The sequence below is a fragment of the Onychomys torridus genome, chromosome 14, assembly GCF_903995425.1.
Source record: "Onychomys torridus chromosome 14, mOncTor1.1, whole genome shotgun sequence".
Taxonomy (NCBI): Eukaryota; Metazoa; Chordata; class Mammalia; order Rodentia; family Cricetidae; genus Onychomys; species Onychomys torridus.
Window position 1 is genome coordinate 70,789,525 of NC_050456.1, and position 27,040 is coordinate 70,816,564.

At 44.4% G+C, this 27,040-nt stretch overlaps 1 protein-coding gene across 1 annotated transcript; it reads right to left on the reverse strand.

Moving 5' to 3' along the window:
• Window positions 1-5,168: 5,168 nt before the first annotated feature.
• On the reverse strand, window positions 5,169-16,451 carry Serpina6 (serpin family A member 6). Its single transcript, XM_036205652.1, has 4 exons — window positions 15,842-16,451; window positions 14,010-14,280; window positions 6,812-6,959; window positions 5,169-5,348 (listed from the first exon to the last, which is right to left on the reverse strand). The coding sequence occupies exons 1-4, from the start codon at window positions 16,449-16,451 to the stop codon at window positions 5,169-5,171; spliced, it is 1,209 nt and encodes a 402-aa protein (XP_036061545.1).
• Between the last annotated feature and the right edge of the window lie 10,589 nt (window positions 16,452-27,040).

Below are 27,040 nucleotides of genomic sequence, written 5' to 3' on the forward strand. Positions count from 1 at the left end.
TAGCAGTTCCAACCCTGTTCAAAGGTCCAAATCCAAAGTCTCTTCTGGGACACAAAGCAAACTCTTAGCAGCGAGCCCTTGTGAAGTCAAATCATGACATACATCCTTATTCTATACAACAACACAGAGTCTCCATTCCAAACTAGAGAACAGGAGGACAGCAAGGAAAGCTTGTGCCACAGTAAGAACCCAAAACCAGCTGTGACAAGTGGTGACATTGTGTAGACTCCAATGGGCTAGGTTAGTCCCATTCCAATGTGTCTGCTGCCTACTGCACATGTGACCTCCCTCCTTGGGAGTCTCCCCTGTCACTTAGCCTTTACCTAAGCACATCTCCCCGTACACGGAATTCAGTTCTGTTACATGTTGTCTGGTCTCACTGGTTTTCCTCTAGAACTCTGATGCAGGTCTCCAGGACCCCATAACCTGTGAGATCTTTGTGACTGCAGACAGTGCCAGTTATATGTCATCAAGTTCTGTGCTTATCTTGAGATTAGCTCATCATTGCCCATTTGTACCATGGATGCCTGTGTGGCTGAGCCCGGGAAAATACCCACCGAGGTGGCTGTTTGAACTGTGTGCCCTGGAGGCTAAATCTTCTTAAGCACTTACTTTGAAAGGAAGGTGTTTGTAATGACTTGGCATTTTTACACCCTGCGTCCTCAGCTGGAGGGCAGGACCTTCTCCGGACACATTTCTTAGTGTGCCAGAGCAGTGTGCATGGCTGCCTTTCAATTGTGTATCTGTATCAACAATGTATCTGTACTCACCTTGTCTGTAGCATTAAACTCATCCTCCCAAACTGCATATTTTTTCACAACCTTCTGCTCCACTTTTCACTCTAGAGTATCATTTTAAAAGGGGCCATGGACTGCATGTTACACTGTCTTAAAAATTCACCAGCCAAACAAATCTGCATATTATTTTAAGATCCTGTCTCAAAATTTGTGGACATGGGCAGAAAAGAGGCAGATTCTTTGTTAAAATGCACCATGAATGGCCTAAAGTTCCAGTGGGGCTCCTCCTCCCATCTGGAGGCTGAGAACACGGTTTCTGCTGTCCAGATTGGTATCAGCATTCCAGGCTTCTGAAATCCTACTGCACTGGCTCCTTACACTGTACTAACAGCACTCTGGGGCCCTGAAGCCCACAGCATCAAAGTCCTTCACTTTTTTCCCACAAACCTGTTCCTAAGGCGGCATGGTCAGATTTACCATAGCAATGACCTCACTTCTTGGCACCATTTTCTGCACTACTTACTTTCTTCCATCACAGTGACAAAATATGGGACAGAGCAATGTACAGAAGATAACATTTATTCTGTCTCTAGGTTTCTACCCATCGTACTGAGGAAAGCACTGTAGTGCTTACAGCAGTGGGGAGCTTCTGGCACAGGCTTCCCACATCTTGGAAAACCAGGAGACAGAAGACAGGAATAAAGTCAAGGCCGGGCTAAACCTTCTTTAAAGGCATGCCTCTCACAGTCTACACCTGTGAACTTGACCCTATAATCCCACGGGTCTCATAACCTCCCCCACAGCACTACTGGCTAGGGATCGTGTTGGAACAAATGAATGCTTGGGGGACATTTTCCTTTTCATACAGTGTAGCTTCATTTCTTTGTTCATTTAGATCTTTGGTCCTTTTTATTTCTGTGTATGATATCTCACATGTTGAATGGCTCGAATCCTATTTCCCTGACTCCCAAATGGCCACCCAGTTGTCCCAATGTCATTTATTTAAGTCATTCATTTAAAAAAAATCTATCTATCTATCTATCTATCTATCTATCTATCTATCTATCTTTCTATCTGTCTGTCTATATGAGTGCTCTATCTGCATGTACAGCTGCTTGCCAGAAGAAGGCATTGGGTCCCATTACAGATGGTTGTGAGCCATCATGTTGCTGGGAATTGAACTCAGGACCTCTGGAAGAGTAACCAGTGCTCTTAACCACTAAGTCCTCTCTCCAGCCCTTAAAAGTCATTATTTATCAAATATTATTGTCATTTGTGCTTGGGTTATTTCCAGACTTTCTTTTTTACCCTTTATTATCAATCATTTTTAATTATGCTTTATTTTAATTGCAGTGAGTCAGTGAGCTAGATATTATTATCCAAATTTAAAAAATTTAAATTATCTTACAAAGTAGCAGGTTTCCTTAGTTTGTTTGTTTGCACCCATACTTTGTTTTGGTTGACTGTCCCTAACTGGTTTTTACAGCTCTTATCTGTCAGTCTGCCTATGTGTTCGTGTGCCAGTACCAGTGTTAGAACTAAGAAGTCTGTGTTCCCCGCTTTCCGTCTGTCACAATAGCCTTCCTCTTCTTCCTGAGCCCATAGCTGCTGCTTCTCCTGGAATTCTTGGATGTTTTGTAAGTGGATTTTGATGTCATATTCTCTATCTACGAGAAAAAAATTGTTGGTATCTTTACTGGAATCCCAATAAATTAATTCATTATGTTAGAGAAAACAGTATGTGGATGATTTTGACTAATCTCACTCAGGAAGGAACAACTTTCCACATCTAATTTGTTTACATCTGATTTTGCATTTTTCTTTTTCTTTTTGTTTTATTTTTGTTTTCGAGACAGGGTTTCTCTGTGTAGTTTTGGTGCCTGTCCTGGATCTCACTCTGTAGACAGGCTGGCCTTGAACTCACAGAGATCTGCCTGGCTCTGCCTTGCCTCCAGAAGTGCTGGGATTAAAGGTGTGTGCCACCACCAACCGGCCTGATTTTGCATTTTTTAGGAGTGTTTTCTTTTACTCAGTGTAGGTTTGGGGCACTGGTACATTCGTTCCCATGTGTTATATCTTTTAGGCTGCTATTGGCTTTGCTCTTCCTTTGCATTTTTGGCTGGTGGTTATTTGTGTATATAAAAAATGTCATTTTTATGTAACCTGACATCTTGCTGAACTCATTTACTGATTTGTGTGATTATTGGTTTTCAAGTGTATTTTTGATATAGACTTTGATATCCTTTTGTCTATTTAGCGATGAGGCATATGACCACATCATGAAAATGCAGATAGTTTTATTCTGTCTGCCCCCCCATTCTACTTTCTTTTCTGTAATTAATGCATCATCTGATAAATAATCCCAGTACAATGTGAAATGACAACGGATATAATGAGTATTTTTGTCTCCATTTTTGCGTTAGTAAGAATCAATTTAATGTTTTCTTCATGTAAGAAAAACTCTGTCTTTTAAGAATCAGATGTATATGTGTGTCTACATGTGCGTTCAAGAGGCATAGTTAAGAAAGTATCTTTCAACTATTACTTTTCAGGGTGTATAGTTCCATCATTGGTCTGCATCCATCTAGTCAGCTATCCATCCTTCTAACTATATTCTAAGTCTCCATCTTAGAATCCATATTGTTTATCATCCCTCTGTCTGTCTGTCTGTCTTGTCTGTATCTAATTGTCATCTAGTGCTCTGTCTTCCTTGTTTGGCCTGAACCAGACAGGAAAGTGAAGCTGTTTCATTCGGTAGTGTTTCTCTGGCGCCCTCTACTGACAAAGTCGCTGACCATGCCCAATGTGGGAAGGGGAAACATTAAAGAGACAGTTGTGTAGCTTGATCTGCTTGGGAGGCCCTCTGGCACAGGAGGATCAGAATCCAGACCTCCAGCAGTAGGATCGGAATCCATCCTGTGCATGAGCAGGCTTTGTGGAATCCACTACCTATGATGGACACCTCTTGCAGCCTTGAGGCAGGGGGAAGGGCCTGGACTTTCCTCTACTGAATGTGCCTCCCCATGGGAGGCCTTTCCTTCTTGTGGGTGGCAGTGGGGGGCTAGTTAGGGGGGGTTGCTGGGGTGTAGGAGGAGGGAAGGGGGGATCTTTGATTGGTGTGTTAAATGAATGAAAAATTTTTCTTAATTTAAAAAAAAAAAAAAAAGATCCAGACTTAGATTTGCAGAGTAATGGTGATGGAAAGACTTAGGGTTGATAACTTGCACGCCTAATTGTGTAACTGTTGTCCATGACCACCATGTAACCACCAAACCCGGACAAATTGTGTAACTGTTGTCCATGACCACCATGTAACCACCAAACCCGGACAAATTGTGTAACTGTTGTCCATGACCACCATGTAACCACCAAACCCGGACAAATTGTGTAACTGTTGTCCATGACCACCATGTAACCACCAAACCCGGACAAATTGTGTAACTGTTGTCCATGACCACCATGTAACCACCAAACCCGGACAAATTGTGTAACTGTTGTACATGACCACCATGTAACCACCAAACCTGGACAAATTGTGTAACTGTTGTCCATGACCACCATGTAACCACCAAACCTGGACAAATTGTGTAACTGTTGTACATGACCACCATGTAACCACCAAACCTGGACAAATTGTGTAACTGTTGTCCATGACCACCATGTAACCACCAAACCCGGACAAATTGTGTAACTGTTGTACATGACCACCATGTAACCACCAAACCCGGACAAATTGTGTAACTGTTGTACATGACCACCATGTAACCACCAAACCTGGACAAATTGTGTAACTGTTGTACATGACCACCATGTAACCACCAAACCCGGACAAATTGTGTAACTGTTGTACATGACCACCATGTAACCACCAAACCCGGACAAATTGTGTAACTGTTGTACATGACCACCATGTAACCACCAAACCCGGACAAATTGTGTAACTGTTGTACATGACCACCAAACCCATGTAACCATCAAACCCAGACAGTTCATAGGGAGACTGCATTGTGTTGGTAATATCCACTCATTCAAATCTCGATTGCCCCACCTTTTCTGGTTTAGTGTCCACTCCAGGGCTCCCAGTGCACCTGGTTTTCGTACCCTTTGCTGTTCTCCCGTCCCTATGAAAGACCCTAGAGAGTCCTCTCTGCTCATCCCTCCATGTGAGGACAGTGAGAAGGCACTACCTGTGTATAAATTGAGAAGGGAACCCTCATCAGAATGCAACTACCCAGGCACTCCAGAGTTTGCAAAAACATCCTTTAATAACTCTTTCCTTTTTCTCAGTGGTCCCTTCTCAACTGTTATTCATTACAAAATATCTAAAGGTAGGGATACTTGGTTGGGTTGGAGAGAACCTGGAGAAGACTGGGGAAAGGCTTTTATGCCCTCCCAAAGTCAGGTGGTACCATGGCATCTCAGGGCATGAGCTTAGGGTGGATTCATGATTTTGCCAAACAATAGGCTGCTCCATGTGAAGTTGTCGAACATTAGGACTATGAAGGGCCTGTTGAAGTTGATGGTGAGTGGTTCAGATACCGGGGAAGCCTCTGTGGTGGCAACATGCAGTCCACCCGTCTCATCCAGCTGCAGCATGGCCTTGTGGACCACCTGTGAGAAACACATCAGAGGTGGGAAATGAGTCCTTGTCATGAGGAAGGAACTGTCCACAACTCATCACATGGACATTGCATCCATGGAAGGTGAAGCAGCCAGGATGCCCCAAACTGCCTCCCTGTTAGACTAGCAGGCTGCACGCACCACACATAAGTTAAAGGAACCAGGTCTCCTGGTGTACCCTGGGCTGGACTTACCAGACCCCAGGCTTCAAGACCCTTCACGCTGCCCACTTCACTATGGAAACAGCAGAGTTGAACTTCTATGGAGTATTTTGCCTACTCTGCCTAGGAAAGTCCAGGCTGAAGTAGAAAGGCAAGTCTTTTGCTGTTGCTGTGCTCCTTTTAATGATTAAAATTAGATGGAATTCTGAAGACAGCTAAATGGCTGGCAGATCCCACCCAGCAACTAAACAATAGGTGACAGTCAATGTATTCCCAGTACACCTTGGTGGTGGTGGGGTCTCATCAACTCCACTTCTCAGCAAGTCTGAAGGTCCCTGAGTGTCCCTGCGATAGGCTCCTGCAGCCAGGCAGAGGCTGAGCTGGGACTGGGACCTCTGTGGTGAATCTTGAGGATTTGAGATTTTGACCCAAAGTCAGACATCCAACTGTTTTTGTTGCTGTTTGTTTTTGCTGGCTCCATGACCATGTCAAGCTCTCTGCCTTTCCTGGGTTAAGGATTCCCCTGAGCAGTTGGGGTAATGTCTCCCTTCTCTATATAAACTTGAAGCTTCAGTCAGTGGTCAGTGTGCTTTGGGGCCTTAGAACATTCAATCCTTTGGTATTTCTAGTATAGCTATACTGGGGAAAAAAATCCCTTTCATGTTTTTCCAAAAGAAAAAAAAGTGGTAAAAGGAGGCTTCTGTGTGGTTTAGCTTCCTCAATGGCTTTACTCATCCACACAGCCCATTTACTGAACTCACATTTCACTAAGTAAGGCTTCCATGCACCACCCAGGGCCCTTGTGTTTTAAGGACAGTGTCTACATCTGAGTAATGGAAAAATATCTGGATCCCAGCACAGGCTTGGACACATAGTAGGTCTTCAATCAAAATTTTCTGAATGAATTTATGAATTGAAAACATCAAGCTGAAGGCTAAGGCATGCAATTGAGTAGAAGGCACAATGTGTTGCTAAGGAGGACCATTACTGTGTCTTCTATTTCTTTTTGCCAGGGGCTGCTCTCATTTCTGCCATGACAACTTTGTTTTCCAGTGTTCCCTCTCTTGTGAGGCTTCATGGTTGGGTAGATGCCTGGGCTGTGACTCTCCCTTGTCATGAGCTTTCTGTGTGGTTGTTTTCTTGCTGAGCCTCTGTTTATTGAACTGTGGTTGATGGGGCTTAGTCCTGGGGTTTTCAGCTTGGGATCTGCAGAACCATTCACAAATGGGCTGTGTTGCTTTCTGTTAAGATTTTTAGTGTAAATTTTGGAGAAAAAGCTCCCAAGATACTTACCTTTAATGGCTTTAGTGGAAAATTCTTGGTGATGTTTGAGAAAGCTGATTGGCTGGTGAACAAATCTGTAATACCCATGCCTGCCAGTGCCTCTTCAAGGTCATAGGTACCAGACATGGAGAACTTGGGGATGTACAGGTTCACCCATCTGCTCAAGGTGAAGCAGAAGAAGTTAGAGGGTCCAAGGCTAGGCCTTGTGGTAGAGAGCAGCATATCCTTTCCTAGACAGATCTCTTCAGCACTTGTAGCAACAGGCTGACTCACTCACTAGGGATGACAGGAAGGGCAAAAAGCAGGAATGATCTCTTCTTCATATGTAAGCTTCTTCTCTAGGTTTTTGAATTACCTAAATTCATATTTTTTTCTGGATGATTCCTTTGAGCTGATTATGTCTGTGATATAGCTGGACTGTTGATTAGTCTTTATGGTCTCTGAAGAAGGGAGAATAAGAGTGTAGAGAGAACTCCTGGTCAGAAGTAGTAGTCCTGGCCAACCTACACAAATTATTCTATGCCCCAATAGCCAAGTCTTGCCCCCTCTGCTAATGTCCTTATCACAGCTGGTTCAGCCTATGTGCTGTTAAGACCTCTGATGGTAGATCTTTATTTTCAAATGACTGGACTTTAGAATCACGTAGAAGACACACTTTCAGACATATATATGAAAGCATTTCCAGAGAGGTTTAACAGAGGAGGGAGGACCCATCCTAAATGGCCTGAGTTCTGCTATGAGATGGGGAGAAGGGAAATCAGAGGGAGAAGCTTCTGCTTGTTTTCATGTCTTGCTGGCAAATTCATCTGACCTTTCACCTGCTCTATTGCTGCCACCACAGCTGCTTCTGTCATCTTTAGCTGCCACCAGAATCCAGTTTTTCAGACTTCTACTATGGAATGAAGACCAACTACTCTACAAGAATTCCCTAGGTCTTCAGCATCATATTTAGAATGATGAGCCATCCAGCATAATGGATTGAGAAACTCCTGTGTTTTTTTTTGTTTTTGTTTTCTCAACCAGGGCAAGACTTCTATTGTTGGACTACCTGGACTACAGTGGTGTATAAACCAATCTAATAAATTTTCTTTAATATATAAAAACACAAGGGAAAAAGGAGCAGAGAGGCCTGATAAGCACAAGCATTTGATCTTACTGTTTCTTGACTATCGATGCAATATGACCGACCAGTTATCTCACTTTCCTGCCATCATACCTTTCCATCACAATGGGCTGACTGAATCCTCTCTTAACCCAGAACCCAAAATAAAAACTGCCTTCCATTAAATTGCTTCTGTTGAGTATCTGTCACAGCAATGATAAAACTAATACAGAAAATTGGTACCAGAAAGGGGTTGTTCCTAGGACTACCTGGTTTGTAAACCTTTGGAAATGGTTTTGACGAGGAATTTAGTAAAATTTGAGCCTGTGGTCTAGATAAACCCTAGAGTTTGATAGTAAGATCTGGTAAGAGCGTGCAAGTCAGATTGCTAATAGAAATGCAGGCAGTGAAGTCCTGGATTACAAGGTTTCATCTTGAAAGACAGACTATTGACAACAGCCAGGCTGCAGGCCATCCAGTTTACATTATGTGGAAAGTGTGGTTGTGTTCTGTCCATGTCCTAAAAGCTTGGATGAGGATGAGTTCAGAAGTAGTGGACTAAGTTGTTTTGCAGGGGAAATTTCAAGAAAACGTTATCCAAGTTGTGGTACTGTTATTACTGACTGAATTTACCCGGATTTACAGGAAGAGGTATCAGAAAGTTGGAGCAGAAAGGTGTGAAAAATGTATAGTTTGGTGAGGAAAGGAACTTAATGCTGGTTGAAGTTGAGGACAGAATGGGTTTAGATAAACTGACCATATTATTGTTAAAGAGATTGACATTGTTAGTGAAAACAGGGACAGCAAGCAAAGAGCCCTGAGTGCAAGTTCCTACTTACTCATCAAGAGCGCCAAAGACCCATTTGAAAGGCTAGCACCTGAAATGATAGAGCCTCCAAGGTACCTGTAAGAAAATTGCTGCATATAGAGGCTACTGCATTTGTGATCTGAGGGGTGACATCTCAAGCTAGCAGTAGAACTTGGCATCACCCACATTGGGAAATTTGATAGGCATGAAAGATGCAATAAGCTGGCACCAGATTTCCAGGAAGTCTCTGAGGCCAAACAACGTATAGTATAGGTTTCTCATGCGGAGTTCCTGAGCAGGCTATGTGAAGGTGAAGCCTAAGTTGCCATGGAGATTCCAGGATGTTGGATGTGACAGGGCTGTCTGGTGACTATCAAGGATAATTGCAGATGTGAAGTGGAATCAGCCCAGGAGAGAGACCACATCATCTACAGGCAGCAAAAGGGAAGCACAAGCTGAGGCCACCAAGAGGCCCAGACATTGCTGTGGATATCGCTCTGTGTAAATAAAGTTCTGATTGGCCAGTGGCCAGGCAGGAAGTATAGGTGGGACAAGAGAGAAGAGAATTCTGGGAAGTAGAAGGCTGGAGGGAGACACCGCCAGCCGCCGCCAGGAGAAGCAACATGTAAAGACACCGGTAAGAAAAGGTAGATAACAAACAGCCTGCCACGGCCATACAGTTTATAAGCAATATAAGTTTCTGTGTGCTTTCTTGGTTGGGTCTGAGCGACTGTGGGACTGGCGGGTAAGAGAGATTTGTCCTGACTGTGGGCCAGGCAGGAAAACTCTAGCTACAAATGGCGTCCAACGTGTTGGCAAGAATTTCCACCTAAAACCTGAGAAAAAAGATTCTAAACCAGAGCTAAAAACAGCTTCCTAGTTGTCTTTCTTAAGTTAGTGGCAGCCTGCTGGTTTGAGCTACTATGGCAGGTTCCTGGCATGTGCGTCTGACCTGCAGTGCGGCGGGAATGAGGAGTCTACAAGCGGCACTTTACTCTGCTGCATGGTAGATTTAGCCTTTGCTAGTTTAAAAAAAAAAAAAAAAAGGTTTCTGGGCTATGCACTGCTTTGATAGAACTGCTTCTGATAGTTGATGGTACACATGGCTCCAGACCCAGAGCTGGCGGTAAACTGTACCACCGCCATGTTGGGAAGCTGAGGTGGGCGGAGCCAGCAGCCACAGCGGTATTTCAGTCTTACAAAGATGGATATTACACAGAGAATCTGGTTTATGTTGTCTTTGGAATTTTTAACTACAGAAAAAGACTTGATCGTAAAAGCTGTTGAGTTAAACAAAAATGTAAATTTTAAAGGTACCTTGACTTCAAAATTTGGATATAAGGATATGTTGCTTTGGAAAGGAGTCTCTGCTTTTGTTTCCACAGAAAGCCAGAGGCTGTGGATTTGTTCCAGATTAAGATATATCAGGTTTGATCAGCCAAGACCACCTGAAAGGTCTCCGATGACACAGTGGTCCAGATGATCCAACATCCAGAATGCTTTCAAAGCAACTGGCTCAGAGGTTCACCCTAATGGACTACTCCATAATCCTAAAATTTTCTTTGTGTCCCCATAAGATACAGAGCCCCCCTCCAGCAGGAAGTAGTAAGAGAAACTACGCCCACATTCCCAAAATTATCAAGCTGGCTTTGGAGATGGAATTGGCTCACTCCTTCTCTAAACCCAGACATATTGCTAAAAGAAAAGGTTAAGAGATTTTTATGTCCCAAATCAGAAGAGCCCTCTGGTGTGGGACAGAGAAAAACCAATATTTTTCTTTAATGCAGGTTGATTATAAATGAGATCTCTTTCTAAAGAAGAAAAGGGGATATGATACAGATATAATAGGATGAAAGGATAGATTAAGGAATTTCTAAAGAGCAACAACTTGTTTAAAATGTTTTACATTGGTATAGATTTTAGTCTATTGATACAAACTTAAAGTTAATTTTGTTATACTGTGTGTATATTTCTAATCATGTTTAAGGTATTATGTTTGTATAGCTCATTTAAATTGTAATGGATAATTAAAAATAGATTAATAACTGGTCATCTATGATAATCATACTCATAGCCATGTTAGTTAAGTCTTCTAGGTATACACAGAGATATTTCAGATAGACAGGTAATCTTCAAACACTTCAAAGGTCTACAGAATATGGCATTTAAAATTTAGACTTTCTGGACAGTGAGACATGTCTGCTCCTGGCAGCACCAATTTACTTCAGAGACAAGGATGGGCATTGAAGATACTTCATATCTTATCTTCACCTTGGCAAAAATAGCCATTTGGGCAAGAAACTGTTCTTGCCTGGACTGCTTGATCAACTGGACATGCAGGACCCATAGAAAGGTGACCACTAAACTTTGTTTGACAAAATGGTCCTTCAGGTTCCTGCTTCGCAGAGGAAACTGCCAGACATTCTACAGGACATTGAGAGAAGTGACCAAGAGACTCTAGCCCTGTGGGCTGAAGACAAATGCCCCAACTTTACAAAGGAACATTAGGTGACTGTCCAGGCTGCCAGCTGTCTCTGTCTACCCTTGCAAGACTCCTGAAAAATGCTTACATCCTTCTCCCGGTTTTCAGGTAATATTATATCCTTCTGAGGTCTTTGATGTGGTTGAAGACTAGATAGTTATAATTTCCTCAGTTATGATAAAAGATAAGTTAGATATAAAACCTTAGACTCACAAATATAAGATAGATAGGATATCTTCTTTAATATTGTAACTGTAATTCTTGCTTGATAATTGTTTGTTATATGTAATTGTACTATGTAAAAGTTAAAACCTTCCTTTAAAAAAAAAAAAGAAAAGGGGAAGTGCTGTGGATATCGCTCTGTGTAAATAAAGTTCTGATTGGCCAGTGGCCAGGCAGGAAGTATAGGCGGGACAAGAGAGAAGAGAATTCTGGGAAGTAGAAGGCTGGAGGGAGACACCACCAGCCGCCGCCAGGAGAAGCAACATGTAAAGACATCGGTAAACCACGAGCCATGTGGCAAAGTATAGACTAACAGAAATGGGTTAATTTAAGATAGAAAAGGTAGATAACAAACAGCCTGCCACGGCCATACAATTTATAAGCAATATAAGTTTCTGTATGCTTTCTTGGTTGGGTCTGAGCAACTGTGGGACTGGCGGGTAAGAGAGATTTGTCCTGACTGTGGGCCAGGCAGGAAAACTCTAGCTACAAGACATGAAACTGCAGGATGTTGCTTTTGTCCTTTTGGATTTCAGTCCTGCTTTGGTCTGTCTCCCCTCTCCCAATCCACCCGTTTATAATTGGAAATTTTATTCTGTGTATATTGGAAGTATGTAGACTGGTTTCTTATTTTACAGGAACTTACAGTCAAGATATTGCCTTGAGTCTCAAAAGAAACTTTTTACTTTTGAACAGTGTCAGTATTGTTAAGCCTACTTAATTTTTAAAGAAGTAAATTCATTTTGCATTATGAGATGGCCATGCACCTGTAGGGGCCAGCAGTTGGGTGTGATAGTTTAAAAATGATGTTTTTTTTGAGTATGAAGTTGTCAAAGGGGTGGACTTGTGATGATTAATCTTCATAATTGATTGGATTTTAGAACCAGGTAGGAGATGCACTTTTGAGTGTGTTTGTGAGGGTGTTTCCAGAGAGGTTAATTGCAGAGGGAGGACCCTTCCTAAATGTGGGTTGGGTGTCCTGACTGTGCAAAGGGGGCAAAAGGGAGCCAGTGTTCTGCTTCACCATAGATGGGCCCAGAATCAACAGAGCCAAGTTACTATGGACTGAAGCCTTTGAATCTCTAGAGAAAAAGACATCTTTCTGTCTCTTTCAATGTTTCTCTCAGGTACTCACAACAGCAATGAAGAATGAAATAACACAAACAAAAACTAACATATCTCATTCCTGGTACCAGGAATGGGATTGGTTTCTGTGAATACCTGACAGTGTGGTTCAGAAGTCTTGAGAACTGGCTTGAGGAACTGGAAATGCTTGGAGGTATGGCTAGAGAAGGTCTGGAATTCTGTAAAAAGGAGCCTAACATGTAATTAGGGAGGGGGCTCAGAAGAGCAAAACGCTGATGGTCCTATGTAGACAGTAAGGTGGTCATGAAGTTTTAAGTGAGGATGAGAGCTGGGTAGGGAACTGAGCAAGAGGAAGTTCGTGTTGCATTCTGACAATCAAGTTATCCGCACTTTGTCCATTTCCTGAGACCTGCGTGGGGCCTGGATCTAAATGTAACGAATAAATTCACAAAGCATAGGAGATTTCGAGGCATCCAGTATCATGCCATGGGTTCTGTTGGCTTTGATCAGATCTACAGTGAGAACCGAGAACAAAAATGCAGAGTGGAAGGATCTCAAAAAAAAAAAAAAAAAAAAAGGGACAATCTGGTTAGAAGAAGAACACGTTAAAAGTTGTGAACAAGGAGAGGAGGTTATGGTTGCTAAAGACATTTGCATGATACCCAAGAAATGAGCCTGAGCCTTGTGGTAATCTTTATATTTTTGGTTATGAGCCTAGCCTTTAACAGCTGAGCCATCTCTCCAGCCCTTGTGGTAATCTTTAATCTCAGCTACTGCAGACCCCACAGCAGGAGATTGAAGCTCCAAAGACTGCTTGGCATAAAAAATGAGTTCAAGGCCAGTCTGAGTAAACCCACCTTTAAACGGGAGGTATTGGAAATACAGCCCAGTGGTGAGTTTATCATGCAGAGACCTCAGGTTTAATTCCTGGTACTGAATTTAAAAATGAGATATTTTAAATTGTAGCAATAGGAGCCACATCTGGAGGTGAGACCACACATACACCACAGGATCCATATGTAAAAGCATAAACTCACTTAAAAGATATGCGCTTAAGAAAGTAACGCAGCTAGAGCAATAGACTCACACAGGGCACCTGGACAGTTGTTTCTCCATGATTCTTTCCACGATGGTCAGTTGCCCAGGATGCAACAGCCATTTGCTCTGTTCTTTACAGAGGCCCCAAAGACTAACATTCACTTTCTAGTGAACCAGCTAAGAAAAGAGAAAAGTGGGGAGCTTGGTGCTTGGCGAGTTCCCTCTAAGTAATTGATATAAAAATATAATGTACAAGATGGCTATGACTATGAAATTCACAAGAAATGGGGATCAGACGTATGCTATGCCCCAAATGACCTCTGTGATAGATGGATATATAAGTATACCTTTCAGCTACAGCTCACAGCCTATGGGGAGCAGTAAGGCCTTGTGGGGTCTATCTTGGAGAGGAAGAAGTCTTCCAGAACGTACACCTTATAGAGACCCACAAGGTGACTGGAGGCTTTACCTTTTTTTCAGAAGCGTGTCCCACCTCTCAATTGTGTCCTTGTTAAGCGCGGCAATGACGGTGTCCATCTGGCCCTGGTCTGGAAGGATGAAGAAGGTAGTTCCATTTCCCAAGTATCTCATCTTTACCACCTGGCAGGGGATCTTTGAGTCGTGAAGATAACCCATATTGCCTGATTGGAACATCATGGGCACCTTGACAGTGCTCGTCTCGTTCACGTGGAAGTCCGCATCCCTGGTATTTTCTGGGTTTAAGGGAAGCTCCCACATGCCTGGAAAGATGTGAGGGAAGAGAATAGATGGGAGGGGTTATCAATCACTAGGTTTATAGACTGGGAATTAAAACAAAGCCTGGACACCCTCTTGTGAAGCAGCGGAACACCCACCGATCCTGCAGAAACAAGGTAAGGCATGCAGCTGCCTGCTGCAGGCCAGGAATACCCTGCTTGAGCTGCCCAATTTCCAGAAAGACGCAATAATCCCCAGGAGCTTAAAGCCTATTCTGCATGCAACACAGTGGTGCAGCAGCAGTGTGCTGGGCTATGCAGCCTGCCCTGTCCCCTGCTCTCTGGTGGTTGAGGATTAGCTCTGCTTGAGATTAGCCTCCAAATACAGGCCAGGGGAGAGGAAAAGGACCATGGGCTTTGGATTGCAGCTAGGCCCCACTTAAGTTAGATTTCTAACTGGGCCTCTGGGTCTGAGGTGGGTCTCAGTGCTGAGAGTTTTGGTGGTCCTAGAACTCAAACCTTGAACTCATGGTCTCTGGTGGGAAGAGGGGGGAACTTGCTTTGGAGAAATGAACCATCTCAAAAGTCTGGCCAGTTCCTGGAGGAGGCTTGTGCCTCTGCCACTTGGAATGAGGACATTCCAGACAATGATGCTCTCTGTGTATAGAGTCAGGATACAGGATGCCTTCAGGCTCACAGATCCCTTCCCTCTCAGCTGGTGGAGTCATCTTGTTTTCTTACTGTGGTACTGGTCAGTTCTGACAGAAAGAATGTCATTCCTTAGACTGAGTCAAAGCTTGTCTGCTTGCAACACCTGCCTAACCTTAGCCACTTCTGTCCTTCAGGAGCCAGCCCCAAGCAGTGTGGTCCATTCTAATGTCCTGACTTCTATAGTTAGCAGATAACAAATGTATACAGCCATTGTCCACAGTAACTTGTTACAGTACTATCAGGAGGCTCACACAGGCTTCTGTGGAGGCAAGCATGCTCAAAGGACAGGAGGGGAATTTGGTATAGTCAGATGAGTGAGTGTGTGTGTGTGTGTGTGTGTGTGTGTGTGTGTGTGTGTGTACATTATGAACAGCATTGTGAGTTGCATGTCCAGTAGCCTTCCTGGCCTCTACTTACTGGATACCAATAGCTCATCCTATCTCACCCCTCCTCAAAAAGTGCTCCTCAACGTTGCCTAATGTCCCTGGGAAGGTGAGAACCTCAGCTTCTGCTGAGAATCAGTGTTATAGCGGAAGTTCAGATTTGATTCTCAGGAACAAGGTGTCTACTAACCAACTTGATCATAAAAGTCTTGTTAGGTTGGTGGAGGGGCACACAACACACATGCTAGGCTTTCCTGTGGATGTCTTATTTCAGAAGGCAGCCATGAATTCTGGAATCTATAATTCTAACAAGTGTTTCAGGAAGTGTTCAAGAACAGCACTGTGGATATCCTACTTCCAATCTGGTAGACACTGGCATTTGTCAGGGATAGGACATGGTCAGAGCTGGCTGTGAACTCTAGGCCATTTTGTATGGTATGGCTTTGTGGGCACTAGGGAGATCTGTGGTGGAGTGGGATCTCATTAGGATAGGAGGGAGGGGAGAGCAGTACCTTTGACGAAGATGTAGTTGACCAGGATGAGGGCGGCTGGACTCTCCTGGTCTGAGAACACATGTGTGATTTTCCCCTGTGTCTTATTCTCAACGTTCTTGTTGATCTGCTTGCTGGCTTTAGACCAGTCATTGAAATCGGTGGTCACGGCCTCTGACTTGTAATAGGGTGCAATGTCTGTTAAGAACGAGTCCTTCAGCTTCAGGTTCTGGTTGAGGAACATGGAATTGCCCATGCTCATCTCCAAGTTGCTGTCTGACTGGCTGAGAAGGTGACTGAGCTGCTGGAATTTCTGGTAGATCTCAGCTTCAGATATCTCTGTGAGGTTGAAGCCAATGTCTTGGAGAAGCTGTGTCTTTGTGGGGCCCAATGTGCCAAGGGACATCATGGCCAAGGCCGTTGTGACACCCACAGGGGAGATTAAGATATTTTTGTGAGGCTCCAAGTTCGATAGGTGATGATACAGGTTGAAGGCAAAGTCAACGTTGGTGGGAGCCAGGCCTCGGTGAGGGCTCATTGAAGACTCAGCAGTGCTGTCCTTCATGGTGTGGGCAGTCATGAGGACACTGGCAGATAGCCAGAGGAGACAGGTATGCAGAGCAAGTGGCATTGTTCTGGTTGACTATGCCCTGCCAAATCAAGAGTGCTTGTTAGAGGATATGGCAGTCCCAGAGTTGGGGGCACATGGTGCTGTTGGAGGCAGGCCAAGATCCCACTTTGCCCTCTATTTTTTCCTTCACCTTGGCTGTTGACCCTGGCAGTCACAGCAGAGATATTTGAAGATGTTTTTACTCAGTACAGTTGCTAAGTACCTAACACTTTCTCAAGCATCTTGCCTATATTTTCATGTAAGTTTCATCAAAAAAAAACAACCTCAAAGTAGACTTTATTAACTCTACTGTAGGCATCCAGAAACTCAGACAGATTAAGGACCCATGCAACTCACATATTTAACATGCAAGAAAAACTAAACCAAATGTGGCCAAGCTCGTCTTCAAAACCGAGGGCTTGCTAAACCATGTTTAGTTTGCACAGTATGAAACTCTGCTAAGTGGGTCTCCTTTTGATTCCCGATCAGAATGAAAAGCCACTGGACATCAGTTAGAAGCCGATGGAGAGATACAGATGCCTGCTAAAGGGCAGGATGCAGACAACTGTCAGGCTAGGTGCATTGAATTTTACTTTGCAAATCCACATTTTTTTGATATTCTATGTGACTTTTAACAGCCTTGAGGTTTACTTGTTCAGGGTTCTCTGTGTTAACCACTGCTGCAAAAACAAGCCTCTTTGAGAGCTGGCCCTAACCCCTGGGTAGAAGATAGGAACCCAACAGGCAATTTGTTACTATGTTTGTTTTGCAGAGTGACCACAGTAGGGTTTCCATTGATGGCTTTTGGAAGAGGGAGACTAGCCATGCTTCGGTAGATAGCCCTACACCCATGCACATACTAGCCACACTAAGTGGACTCAGTATTAAGAAGAAGAAGGAGGAGGAGGAGGAGGAGGAGGAGGAGGAGGAGGAGGAGGAGGAGGAGGAGGAGGAGGAGAAGAAGAAGAAGAAGAAGAAGAAGAAGAAGAAGAAGAACAACAACAACAACAACAACAACAACAACAACAACAACAAACACCAGACAATGGTGGCACATACCTTTAATCTGAGCACTTGGGAGGCAGAGGCAGGCAGATCCTTATAAGTTCAAGTCAACCTGGTTTACAAAATGTGTTCCAGGACAGCCAGACAGTAACACAAAGAAACCCTGTCTCAAAAAACAAAACAACAAAACCCCCCAAACAAATGAACAAAACACATGAAGTTGGGGAGGATGTGCTAGGAAGAGGGAAGGGTTTTCAGGGGATGAAGAGTGGATTTGATCAGACCACATATTCATATGTGAAATTCCCCAATTCTCAAACAACAACAAGATTGTAAGTCGATGTCTTGGGGGCTCCCCAATCCAGAAAGATAACATCTGTGACTAAAAGGGGTTAGGACAGAGGGGCAGAAGCTGAGTTTTCAGGGGCTCCCTAGTGTCCACATGACTGGGGCACACAGTTGCCCTCAGAAACAGCAGGAAGAGGAAGCAGGCCCAGCCCACTGGACCCTTATGACTCAGTCCTTCAGTCTTAAATTGGAGTACTGTCTGTCTGTCTGCAACACTGCTGGGTGTCACAGGTTTCCTTGGGGCACACACTGGATTGTTACCCTACTACAGGCCAGGTCAGAGGTTAGGGCAGGACAAGGCAGGGCATAGATGGCAGGGCAGGTCACTACAGTCCCCTAGTGTTGGCTGAGCTCCATCTTGACCTGAGACTTGGAGAAAAGGTGGCCATACCCTGCCCCTGCCCATATGGCTCCACTCTGTGGGCCTGTCCCATTCCTTGCCTGGCTCATTCCCTTTTGGCCTTTGAGACTCAGGTGCTTGGTCACTGCCTCCAGGACGCTTTCCATCCTCCTTTCTCTCAGCCACTGTCCTCGTGTTCTGCACAGGGACATCTTGGTTTCGGCACCGGGCTGTTAACCTGTCTATGATCCCCTTTAGGGGAAGGACCCCAGTCAACAATAGGCTGGGCCTCCTTCCTCTTCCTGCTGTTTCTGGGTGGCAACTGTGTGCCTCATTCTTCCTGTAGAACGGAGATAAAAACCCCAACTGCCTCATGAGACTGTTGTGAATGCCTGGTGTGGCTATCATCAACACATGACTTACACAAACTCACATCATGAGTAATCCTGCAACTCATTGTAGAGTTGGGGAAACTGAGCTGGACAAGGGAGGGCATTCATAAAGGACTGGGCATGCATCTCCAGAGCTTCCCTGTTCATCTTTACTGAAAAGCACATGGCCAGCAAGGTGTCTCTTTAAGACCAGCCTATGAAAAGGCTTGAGGGTCATGTGTTTCTTTCTAGTAATGTCCTCCTTGCTACTCCTCTCTGAAGTGATTTGGATTAGGCAGGGATTTAGGTAGGCATCATAGCTCGTGGTGTGATGCAGTTAACACAGGTTTTTCTTCTATCGGCAGCATCCGCACCCCAGATTACCAAGTAAGGATCAATGGATGAAGAGTGGGTGGACACTCTTTAGAATGTCCCTGTATGTACCAGCTGTGTACCCCAACCCTACCCCATATTGCTGCCTGATAGTTATCCATCTCAGCTCTGAGGTTTCCCCCCAATTCCTGCTCCACTAGGCAACTGGTAACAATGAAACACAGTCACAGCTCCCAGTGACCACCTCCTGGCAAGGAAGGAGCCCAGGGGAAATCAAACCCCAGTGGTGACTCCCAGACTCCAGGATCTGGGAAGCCTTCCACGAGGTTGGCTCATGCCACAGCTGACTGCCCTCATGTTCGTCTACTAAAAATCTCGAACAAGCAAGCTGCATGCATGGCTGTGTTCTGGAGTGCAGCAGATGCAGAGGTGGGGATCCTGGCAAGAGCAGGAGGCGTGCAGTGCTCTCAGGGGTAACTTACGTCTGCAGTGAGTTCCTCTTGTTCTTGCTGGCTCTGCTTGGCTGCCTGGGATGCTAGCATATGTACAGTAAGGCTTCACGGAGACTGCCCACTAAACCTTGTTTGCTGGTTAATGGTTAGAGGAGGGAGACAGTGGCCTTCACCATTTGGTGGTCCCCACCCCCCAAACATCAACCAATGGGAGGCTTTATGGGTAGTGAGGGTAAACACAGTAATGCTGCAAATTAACTTTCCACTGCATTCTGCTCCCTGAAGTTTTACTTTTAATATGAAAATGTGACTGGAGTTGCGTCAGTGTTTGTGGTTGCTCTATGCCAGCTGGCAGAGGATCCACTGGTGTCATTAATAAGCACCATGGCATGGACTCTGTGAAGAGCCAGATACTTGGCACCAGGAGGGGAAGAATTAGCCAAGGGTGGGAGAAACAGACGTGCATGAATGAATGCGTGACCAGCCAAGGGCTTCCTGTGGGTTATCTCAACCTTCCCAATGGGTTGTTAAAAAGACAACCGCCGTCTTTATATGAGACTGACTTGACCAAGCTTTTTTTTTTTTTAATTTTAAATTTTAATTTGATAAGCTGCCAGGGATTCAACTTGAGACCTTCTGCATGTTGATCAAAGGGCTTGACCCCTGAGCTACATCCCCCATCTGCATCTGTCCTCTACATAAGGAAACAGAGGTGCTGGAGATGAAGGGAGCTGCCTCCAGACCATTTTTACCCCAAAGTCTAGCACCCTTCCACCTACCCAGGTGTTCATTCCTCAGATTTCCTTGTTGCACGAGGCACACAATGAAACATCATAAAGTGAGAGGGCATATTAGGTTTTTGTTTTGTTTTGTTTTTCTTCATGAATGAGACTTCCAAAGAGTGGAAAGGGCTTCAGGGTGTCTGGTTAGTCACCAGACCTTTTTCTTCCTTCTCATCTCCTTCTGTACTTCCATTCTATTCAGTTATGGTGGGGAGAAGGAGTCTTCTGAAACCCTGGGTTATGTGGATCTCACTGGCTAACAGTGAAGGGAAAAAATAATTATTTGCCTCAGTGTTTCTTTCAGTTCCTCAGAGGACCATGGACAGGACTACCCATCTGTCCCTGGACTGAGTACAGTGTCCAAGGGGACACACCTCTGTGAAAACCCACCCTGAGCTTGAGCCCCGAGCCCTGTGTTTGGTTGACAGCACCATTACTTCCACCCAAGGGTGAGGGAAGATGGGAAAGAGAGAAGGTCATTGGTCATGCCTAGAAGTTTAGAGCATTCCAGTTTTGTTAATTCTTGTTCTTTTTGAGTTTTCTATTTCGTAAGCCAGTTTTGGACTTTATACTCAGGGATTTTTCTCATTTAGATTTGTAGATTAAATGTTATTCACAGTTATCTGTGTAGCACACATTGTTAGAAGGTCCTATTAAATAAAAAACAAACCCAGGAACCAGGTATTGGAGTGAATTCTGAAAGATCAGAGAAACAGAACAAGCCACAACCAATCCCACTTCTCCAGTTCCTCAGCTGATCTTGTTTCCTCAAACTGAAAGCTTCTGAGTCCTTACCCAAATGAATCTCAGCTGAACTGCTGCTCAAAATCCTAAAAGATTAAAAAGCCTCTAGTTTCTGATCTTCACGACTTATATACCTTTCTGCTTCCTGCCATCACTTTCTGGAATTAAAGGCGTGTATCTTTCCCAAGCAAGACATGAGATCTCAAGTGCTGGGATTAAAAGTGTGTGCAACCACATCTGTTTCTATTCCTAGTGTGGCCTTGAACTCACAGAGATCCACAGAGATCTTTGCCTCCCAAGTGATAGGATTAAAGATGTGTGTGCCACCATTTTCTAGCCTCTATGTCTATCTAGTGGCTGTTATGTTCTCTGACTCCAGATAAGTTTATTAGAGTGAGCAATATATTAGGGAACACAATCTGGATGCAGTGGTGCACTCCTTTAATCCCAACACTAGGAAGGCAGAGCCAGGAAAATCTCTATGAGTTCCAGGCTAGTCTGGTCTGCATAGGAAGTTCTAAGACAGATATCTAGGACTACACAGAGAAACCCTGTCAAAAACAAAACAAAATGAAACAAAACAAAACAAAACAAAACAAAACAAAGCAAAATGAAACAAAATGAAACAAGCTATTCACAAATGTATTCTACATTGTGTGTGTGTGTGTGTGTGTGTGTGTGTGTGTGTGTGTGTGTGTGTGTGTTGCACATACACAAGTCTGGGTATGCATGTGGAGGCCAAATACAACTCCAAGTAATGTTCCCTAGGCTCTATCCATCAGTTTTTGAGGCAGGGTTTCCCACAGGCTTGGGACTCTCCAAATAGACTGGCTGGCCAGCAAGCCTCAGAGATTAGCCCATTTCCACTTCCTCAGCCCTACCATTGCAAGAAAATGCCACCACACCCAGGTTTTTTCCCGTGGACTCTGAGGATCAAACTCAGGTCCTCCAGTTTGCAAGGCAAGCACTTGATTTACTGAACAATCTCCTATCGCTTTGATAAATCTTATTAGAGAAATCTGTCTAATCTTTAGAAGACTCAGCTTTAGCTTTAAAAAAATTATTGTTTTCTTACAGAGGAGTTGGAGGAGGAGGAGAGGAGTAGATGTGACCCAAATGCATCGTACTCATGTGTGGAACTTAAAAAACCTACAATTGACTTCTATTTTTAGAAACCAGTTTTTTAAAAAAGAAGTGTCTGGGTGTTGATCTGTTGCTTTTTTCTATTTTCTTGAGATAAAGTCTCAGCTTCCTGCTGTGACCAAATATATGACATAATCATCACAAGAAGAAAGAATTAACCTGGGGTCCTAGTTTCAGATTGTTCAGTCCGTCTGGTAGGAGAGTCTCATAGAACACCTCTGTTCACATCACAGCAGGCCAGGAAGTAAGACAGGAGGTGGTACTTTTCTGAGTTTATTCTGTCTGGGTCCCAGCCCATGTGTTAGTATCACTCACCTTCAGGGTGGGTCTTCCTTCCTCAATGAATGTCCTCTGTGACATTCTCACAGACACACTAGGGCATGCTAGTTGAGTTGACAATGAAGGTTAAGCAGTGTAGCCTGGAGGAGCCATACCATGTCCATTTCATAACACAAGACACACTAGGTCCATGCTGAGGAGTTGGGACATCCTTACCAGTTCCAACATTGCTCAAAAGCTTAAGTATGAAGTCTCCACCGAGACTCAGGAAACTCTTGGCTGTGCTGACTTAGGTAAGCAAAAAAGGAGTTAAGTACTTTCAAAATTCAATGGTACATGACAGATGATTGCATTCCAAAGGGAAGACTGGTAAGAAGCCATAAAGAAGGATGGGACCAAAGCAAGAAACAAAACAAAACAAAACACAGCAGGGCAAAGGTTAAATCCTCTGACTCCACATTTGGTTTCTCGGGCAATGATACCACAATGTGTACTGCAACAGGCCCGAGCAACTCTGCTTCTGTAGTCTTGATGTTTGCAGCCCACATAGCCTGTCTCCTGGGCGGTCTTCACTCATTTCCTATGGCTTTCCTTGTCAGATATCCCCTATTCCTGGCATCTTCAACATCCTGGGCTATCTACTGATGCTCAAATGTCACACTCACAGTTTAAAACATTATTACCCTTCTCAGGGGCTCTCTTGGGGAATTTGATCCCACTGAACACAGTCTAACTGCCTGGCCTTCTGTAAAAATGTGTGCCGATGCCTTGATGAACCTGTAACTCTTGTGTTTTCCTTATCTGTAAAGCCAGTACCATCTGGATGATGTTAAGGACAGCCACCTGGAGAGACACTTAGGACTCAGGAAGTGAACAGAGAACTCCCAAGGCTCAGGGAACTCCTGAAAGTAACAAGACTCACAAGGCCCCTTCTCAAGGTTATATAAGCAGTAACAGTTACTGGGAATGGGAGACTCTTCCACAGGTTGAGCAGCCTGTAAATCATACCAGGAGCTCCAGGGATTCTGTTCTGACTCATCAACCATGCTAAAATATGCTCTTTGTTGATGTGGGTACTTTCGAGTCATCCATGTTCCTGTAAGTAGGCCCAGTAAACTCATGGGTTCACTAGGTGAGACTCGGGTGTAGTCTTTTCTTGGTCTGTCACAGGGCCCATCATGCCTCCTCAGGAAAAGGGATGCAATGGCAGTGCTCTTTGGAATCTTATGGCCAGAAAGACTGGGCCCAGGCCTTGCCTGGCATGGGAAAGATCATGTCAAGCCAAAGACTACAGCGACTAGATTTTCCAGAGAAGGCACTTGGCTGGCCTTCCCCATCCTGGCTATTTATTCAAGGAGTCATGAGCTGTGTTGAAAATACAGATGTCAACCAGTGCCCTTGGGCAGTGTGTGGGTGACATTGGTAGGCTGGTTGCTCTGCAGGGAGTTTCCACTGCTTCTCGAAAATCCTAAACCTGGGTGGGATGTCACTGATACTAGAATGTCACCTACCTGCCTTTTAGGCCATGAGACCCAACTATATTCTTTCTTGTTGGTCATAGCCACTGGGGCCACCTGTCTTTACTCTTGGTCCCAGACTTGAGGCAGACCCTGAACCAAACATCCCTTGAGTCCCCATCAACCCTCATTTTCATGGGAAAGCTGTTTATTTTGCTTTAGTTTTTACACCTTGTCTAATGAGGGTGGTCTGTTACCTGTCAAGTTACCACCTTTGTTTTCTTTCTCCCTTCCTACCTCAGGTTCAGTTCTACTCTGTTGATTAAGCAACATGTAGCTCACTGAGATGAATGTAATGCCTGGAACCTCTCACAAGCTCCCAGATCTGCTGTTGGATGTGTGTTGTCTGACTTATCCTTTCAGGAACCCTATGGGGTAGATGTATTGTCATCTAGGGTAATGTAGCAATAGTTAGAGCTTGGATTCAAATCCAGATTTCTCACTTTGCTGCATACTCTTCAGGGGTTCTTAGGGTCACTCCAGTCCCTAGAGTCCCTCTGGAATGTCATGAAGTTTAGATGAGGTAATATATTGAAAGAACATGGAATAGTGTTGACCTACTGTGACTTTATTTACCATGGATGCCAGTGAGAGTTGCCAGTGGGCACTTGGGTGCTGTGGATGATTGATTGATAAATAAAATACTGATTGGCCAGTAGCCAGACCAGAAGTATAGGTGGGACAAAGAGAGAGAGAGAGAAGAGGTCTGGGAAGTGGAAGGCTGAGGCAGAGAGACGCTGCCAGTCGCCGCCATGAGAAGATGTTAAGATACCAGTAAGCCACGAGCCATGTGGAAACTTATAGATTAATAGAAATAGGTTAATTTAAGATATAAGAACAGCTAGCTAGAAGTCTGAGCCATTAGGGCCAAACAGTTCAAATAATATAAGCATCTGTGTGTTTATTTTATAAGTGGGCCGTGGGACTGCTGGGGCTTGGTGGGACCCAGAAAGAAGCTCTCCAGCTATACTTGGGAAAATTGGCATAGATGTCAGATGAATTCATTAAGTCACTTGTGCCAAACAAATGGACAATGAAATGAATTTGAATCCATGGACCCCAGCCAAAGCCTATGCTCCTTCCACTAAACTCTACTGTCCTGTCTTTGTTCAGCTCTCTCTTTCTATGTCTCACACTGGGGCAGAGGTCATGGCATTCCAGGTTTGAACCCTTGGCACTCCATGGAACACATCTGTTTTCAGAGGCAGGGTAGAGTGGTCATGTGAATGCCTGCCATTGATCCAGATGTGTCCCATGGATTCACAAGTTAACAGTGTCCTGAGAAAATTCCAGAAATATGAGGTAAGGGAGGAAAGTTCTGCAGGGGCCATCATGTTTCTTGTAGGAAACTGGGCAAAATCTGAGTTCTGCCTGGAGCTCTGTCATGATCTGAATTCTCTGAGGCTGGATATTGTGGGGGCCATAGAGACTACATAGTGTGGCCTTATTCCATCTTGACTCAAGGTCAGAGAGTCTGAGCTTGTTTTGCCTGCAAGGCTGCATAATAGGATGTTTTGGCCAAAGGTGTGGTTACCAGGTGTCTTATACATCAAGGCCTAATTACAGGATACTTTGCCATAAGGCGTGGCTACTAGATGCTTTGAGAATTAAGGAAACACTTATCTATACGTGATCTTGAACCATAGTGTCCTTGACAGGGAGAGGTCTTTTGCCTCTTCCCTTGCTGGTGTATAAAAATCCCATGAGGAATAAACTCTGGGCGAATGTGGTATTGACTCAGAGCCTCCCCGATGCTATTCTGTTTCTCAGTCTTTTCCTTTTTCATTGTCTATGTCTCTATTTTTCATATCTATTCTTTCTTTCTTTCTTTTTTTTTTTTCCGAGACAGGTTTTCTCTGTGTAGCTTTGCGCCTTTCCTGGATCTCACTCGGTAGCCCAGGCTGGCCTCGAACTCACAGAGATCCTCCTGCCTCTGCCTCTGGAGTGCTGGGATTAAAGGCATGTGCCACCACCGCCCAGCCCATATCTATTATTTCTTAATCCTCACTCCTCCATTCCAGACTGTTCAAGTCAGGCGGGACCCAGCATGATATCTGTTTGTTTTCCTAGTTTGTAGTACTAGCAGCTGGGAAACTTGGAAAAGAAAAAAAAGTCCATTCACCCTCACAGTTGTGAGGCTCTAAGGCTGTGGTTCTCAATCTCCCTCATGCTGCAACCCTTTAATACAGTTCCTCATGCTGTGGTAACCCTCCCAACTATAAAATTATTTTCATTGCTACTTCATAAATGTAATATGGCTACTGTTATGAACTGTTATGCCAATATTTTTGGAGATAGAGGTTTGCCAAAGGTCTATGATCCACAGGTTGAGAACCACTGCTCTAGGGCATTACACTGTCATTGTCTTGGCTCTCGTGAGAACCTCAGTGTGGAGAACCCTCGAGGTGAAAGCAGACAGAGGTCACAAGGGAAGACAAGCAGCCAGAAAGCAACTGGGGACCAAATGAGGCCCACATTTACTAATGCTTTCTGAGAGCACAACCTCAGTTAACTAAGAATTTCCTACCAGGCCTCTTCTGATAGTGACCCCACCACCCTGATACCAAAATTCCAAACTGCAGGCCACAAGCAAGCCACATCCAAGTCATAAATTTTAGCTTTAAAAAATGTGTGTGTGTGTGTGTGTGTGTGTGTGTGTGTGTGTTCTGTTATGTGTGAACACATATATATGCTGGGCCATGTGTGAAGGCCAGAGGTTGACATTAGGATATCTTCAATTTTATTTTTGTGATTAAACTGAAATTATGAGATCCAGCCATGGTGGCATTTGTCTTTAAATTCCAGCACTCAAGAGATAGAGTCAGGCAGATCTCTGTAAGCTCAAGGCCAGCCAGGGCTACACAGTGAGACAGAATCTCTCCTTCCTTTCTTCCTTCCCTCCCTCCCTCTTTCGCTCCCTTCTTCTATTTCTTCCTCTCCTTCCCTGTGTGGGGAGAGAGGGAGGGAGAGAAGGAGGAAGGAGGAGAGAGAGAGACCTTGGGAGATGCATAATGAAGCCAATTTCTAGCAAAGAAAAATAGACCCAGACAAACAACACCTGGGAGACACTTTGGAGACCATTAGGACAACTCACTAAGCTGTTTCCACCCAAGCTGCCATCTTGGGTCCTCTGTGGTGCATCCTGGAGAATTACTGGGGTAGGGATTCTGGAACTGTTTGAACAGAGAAGAAACAGAGCCATGGTGATCAGTGATGTCTCCCATGGGCAAGAGAGCAGGACTGGCACACAGAGCAGTGCCTGCCATTCCTAGAGGCCAGCACTCTCATTGGGGTCC

Coding starts and splice junctions, on each gene's coding strand:
- Serpina6 (XM_036205652.1), bottom strand. CDS start 16,451: ATGCCACTTGCTCTGCATACCTGTCTCCTCTGGCTATCTGCCAGTGTC. Junction 14,281..15,841: donor CAACTACATCTTCGTCAAAG/GTACTGCTCTCC, acceptor ACATCTTTCCAG/GCATGTGGGAGCTTCCCTTA. Junction 5,349..6,811: donor TTCCACTAAAGCCATTAAAG/GTAAGTATCTTG, acceptor TGTTTCTCACAG/GTGGTCCACAAGGCCATGCT.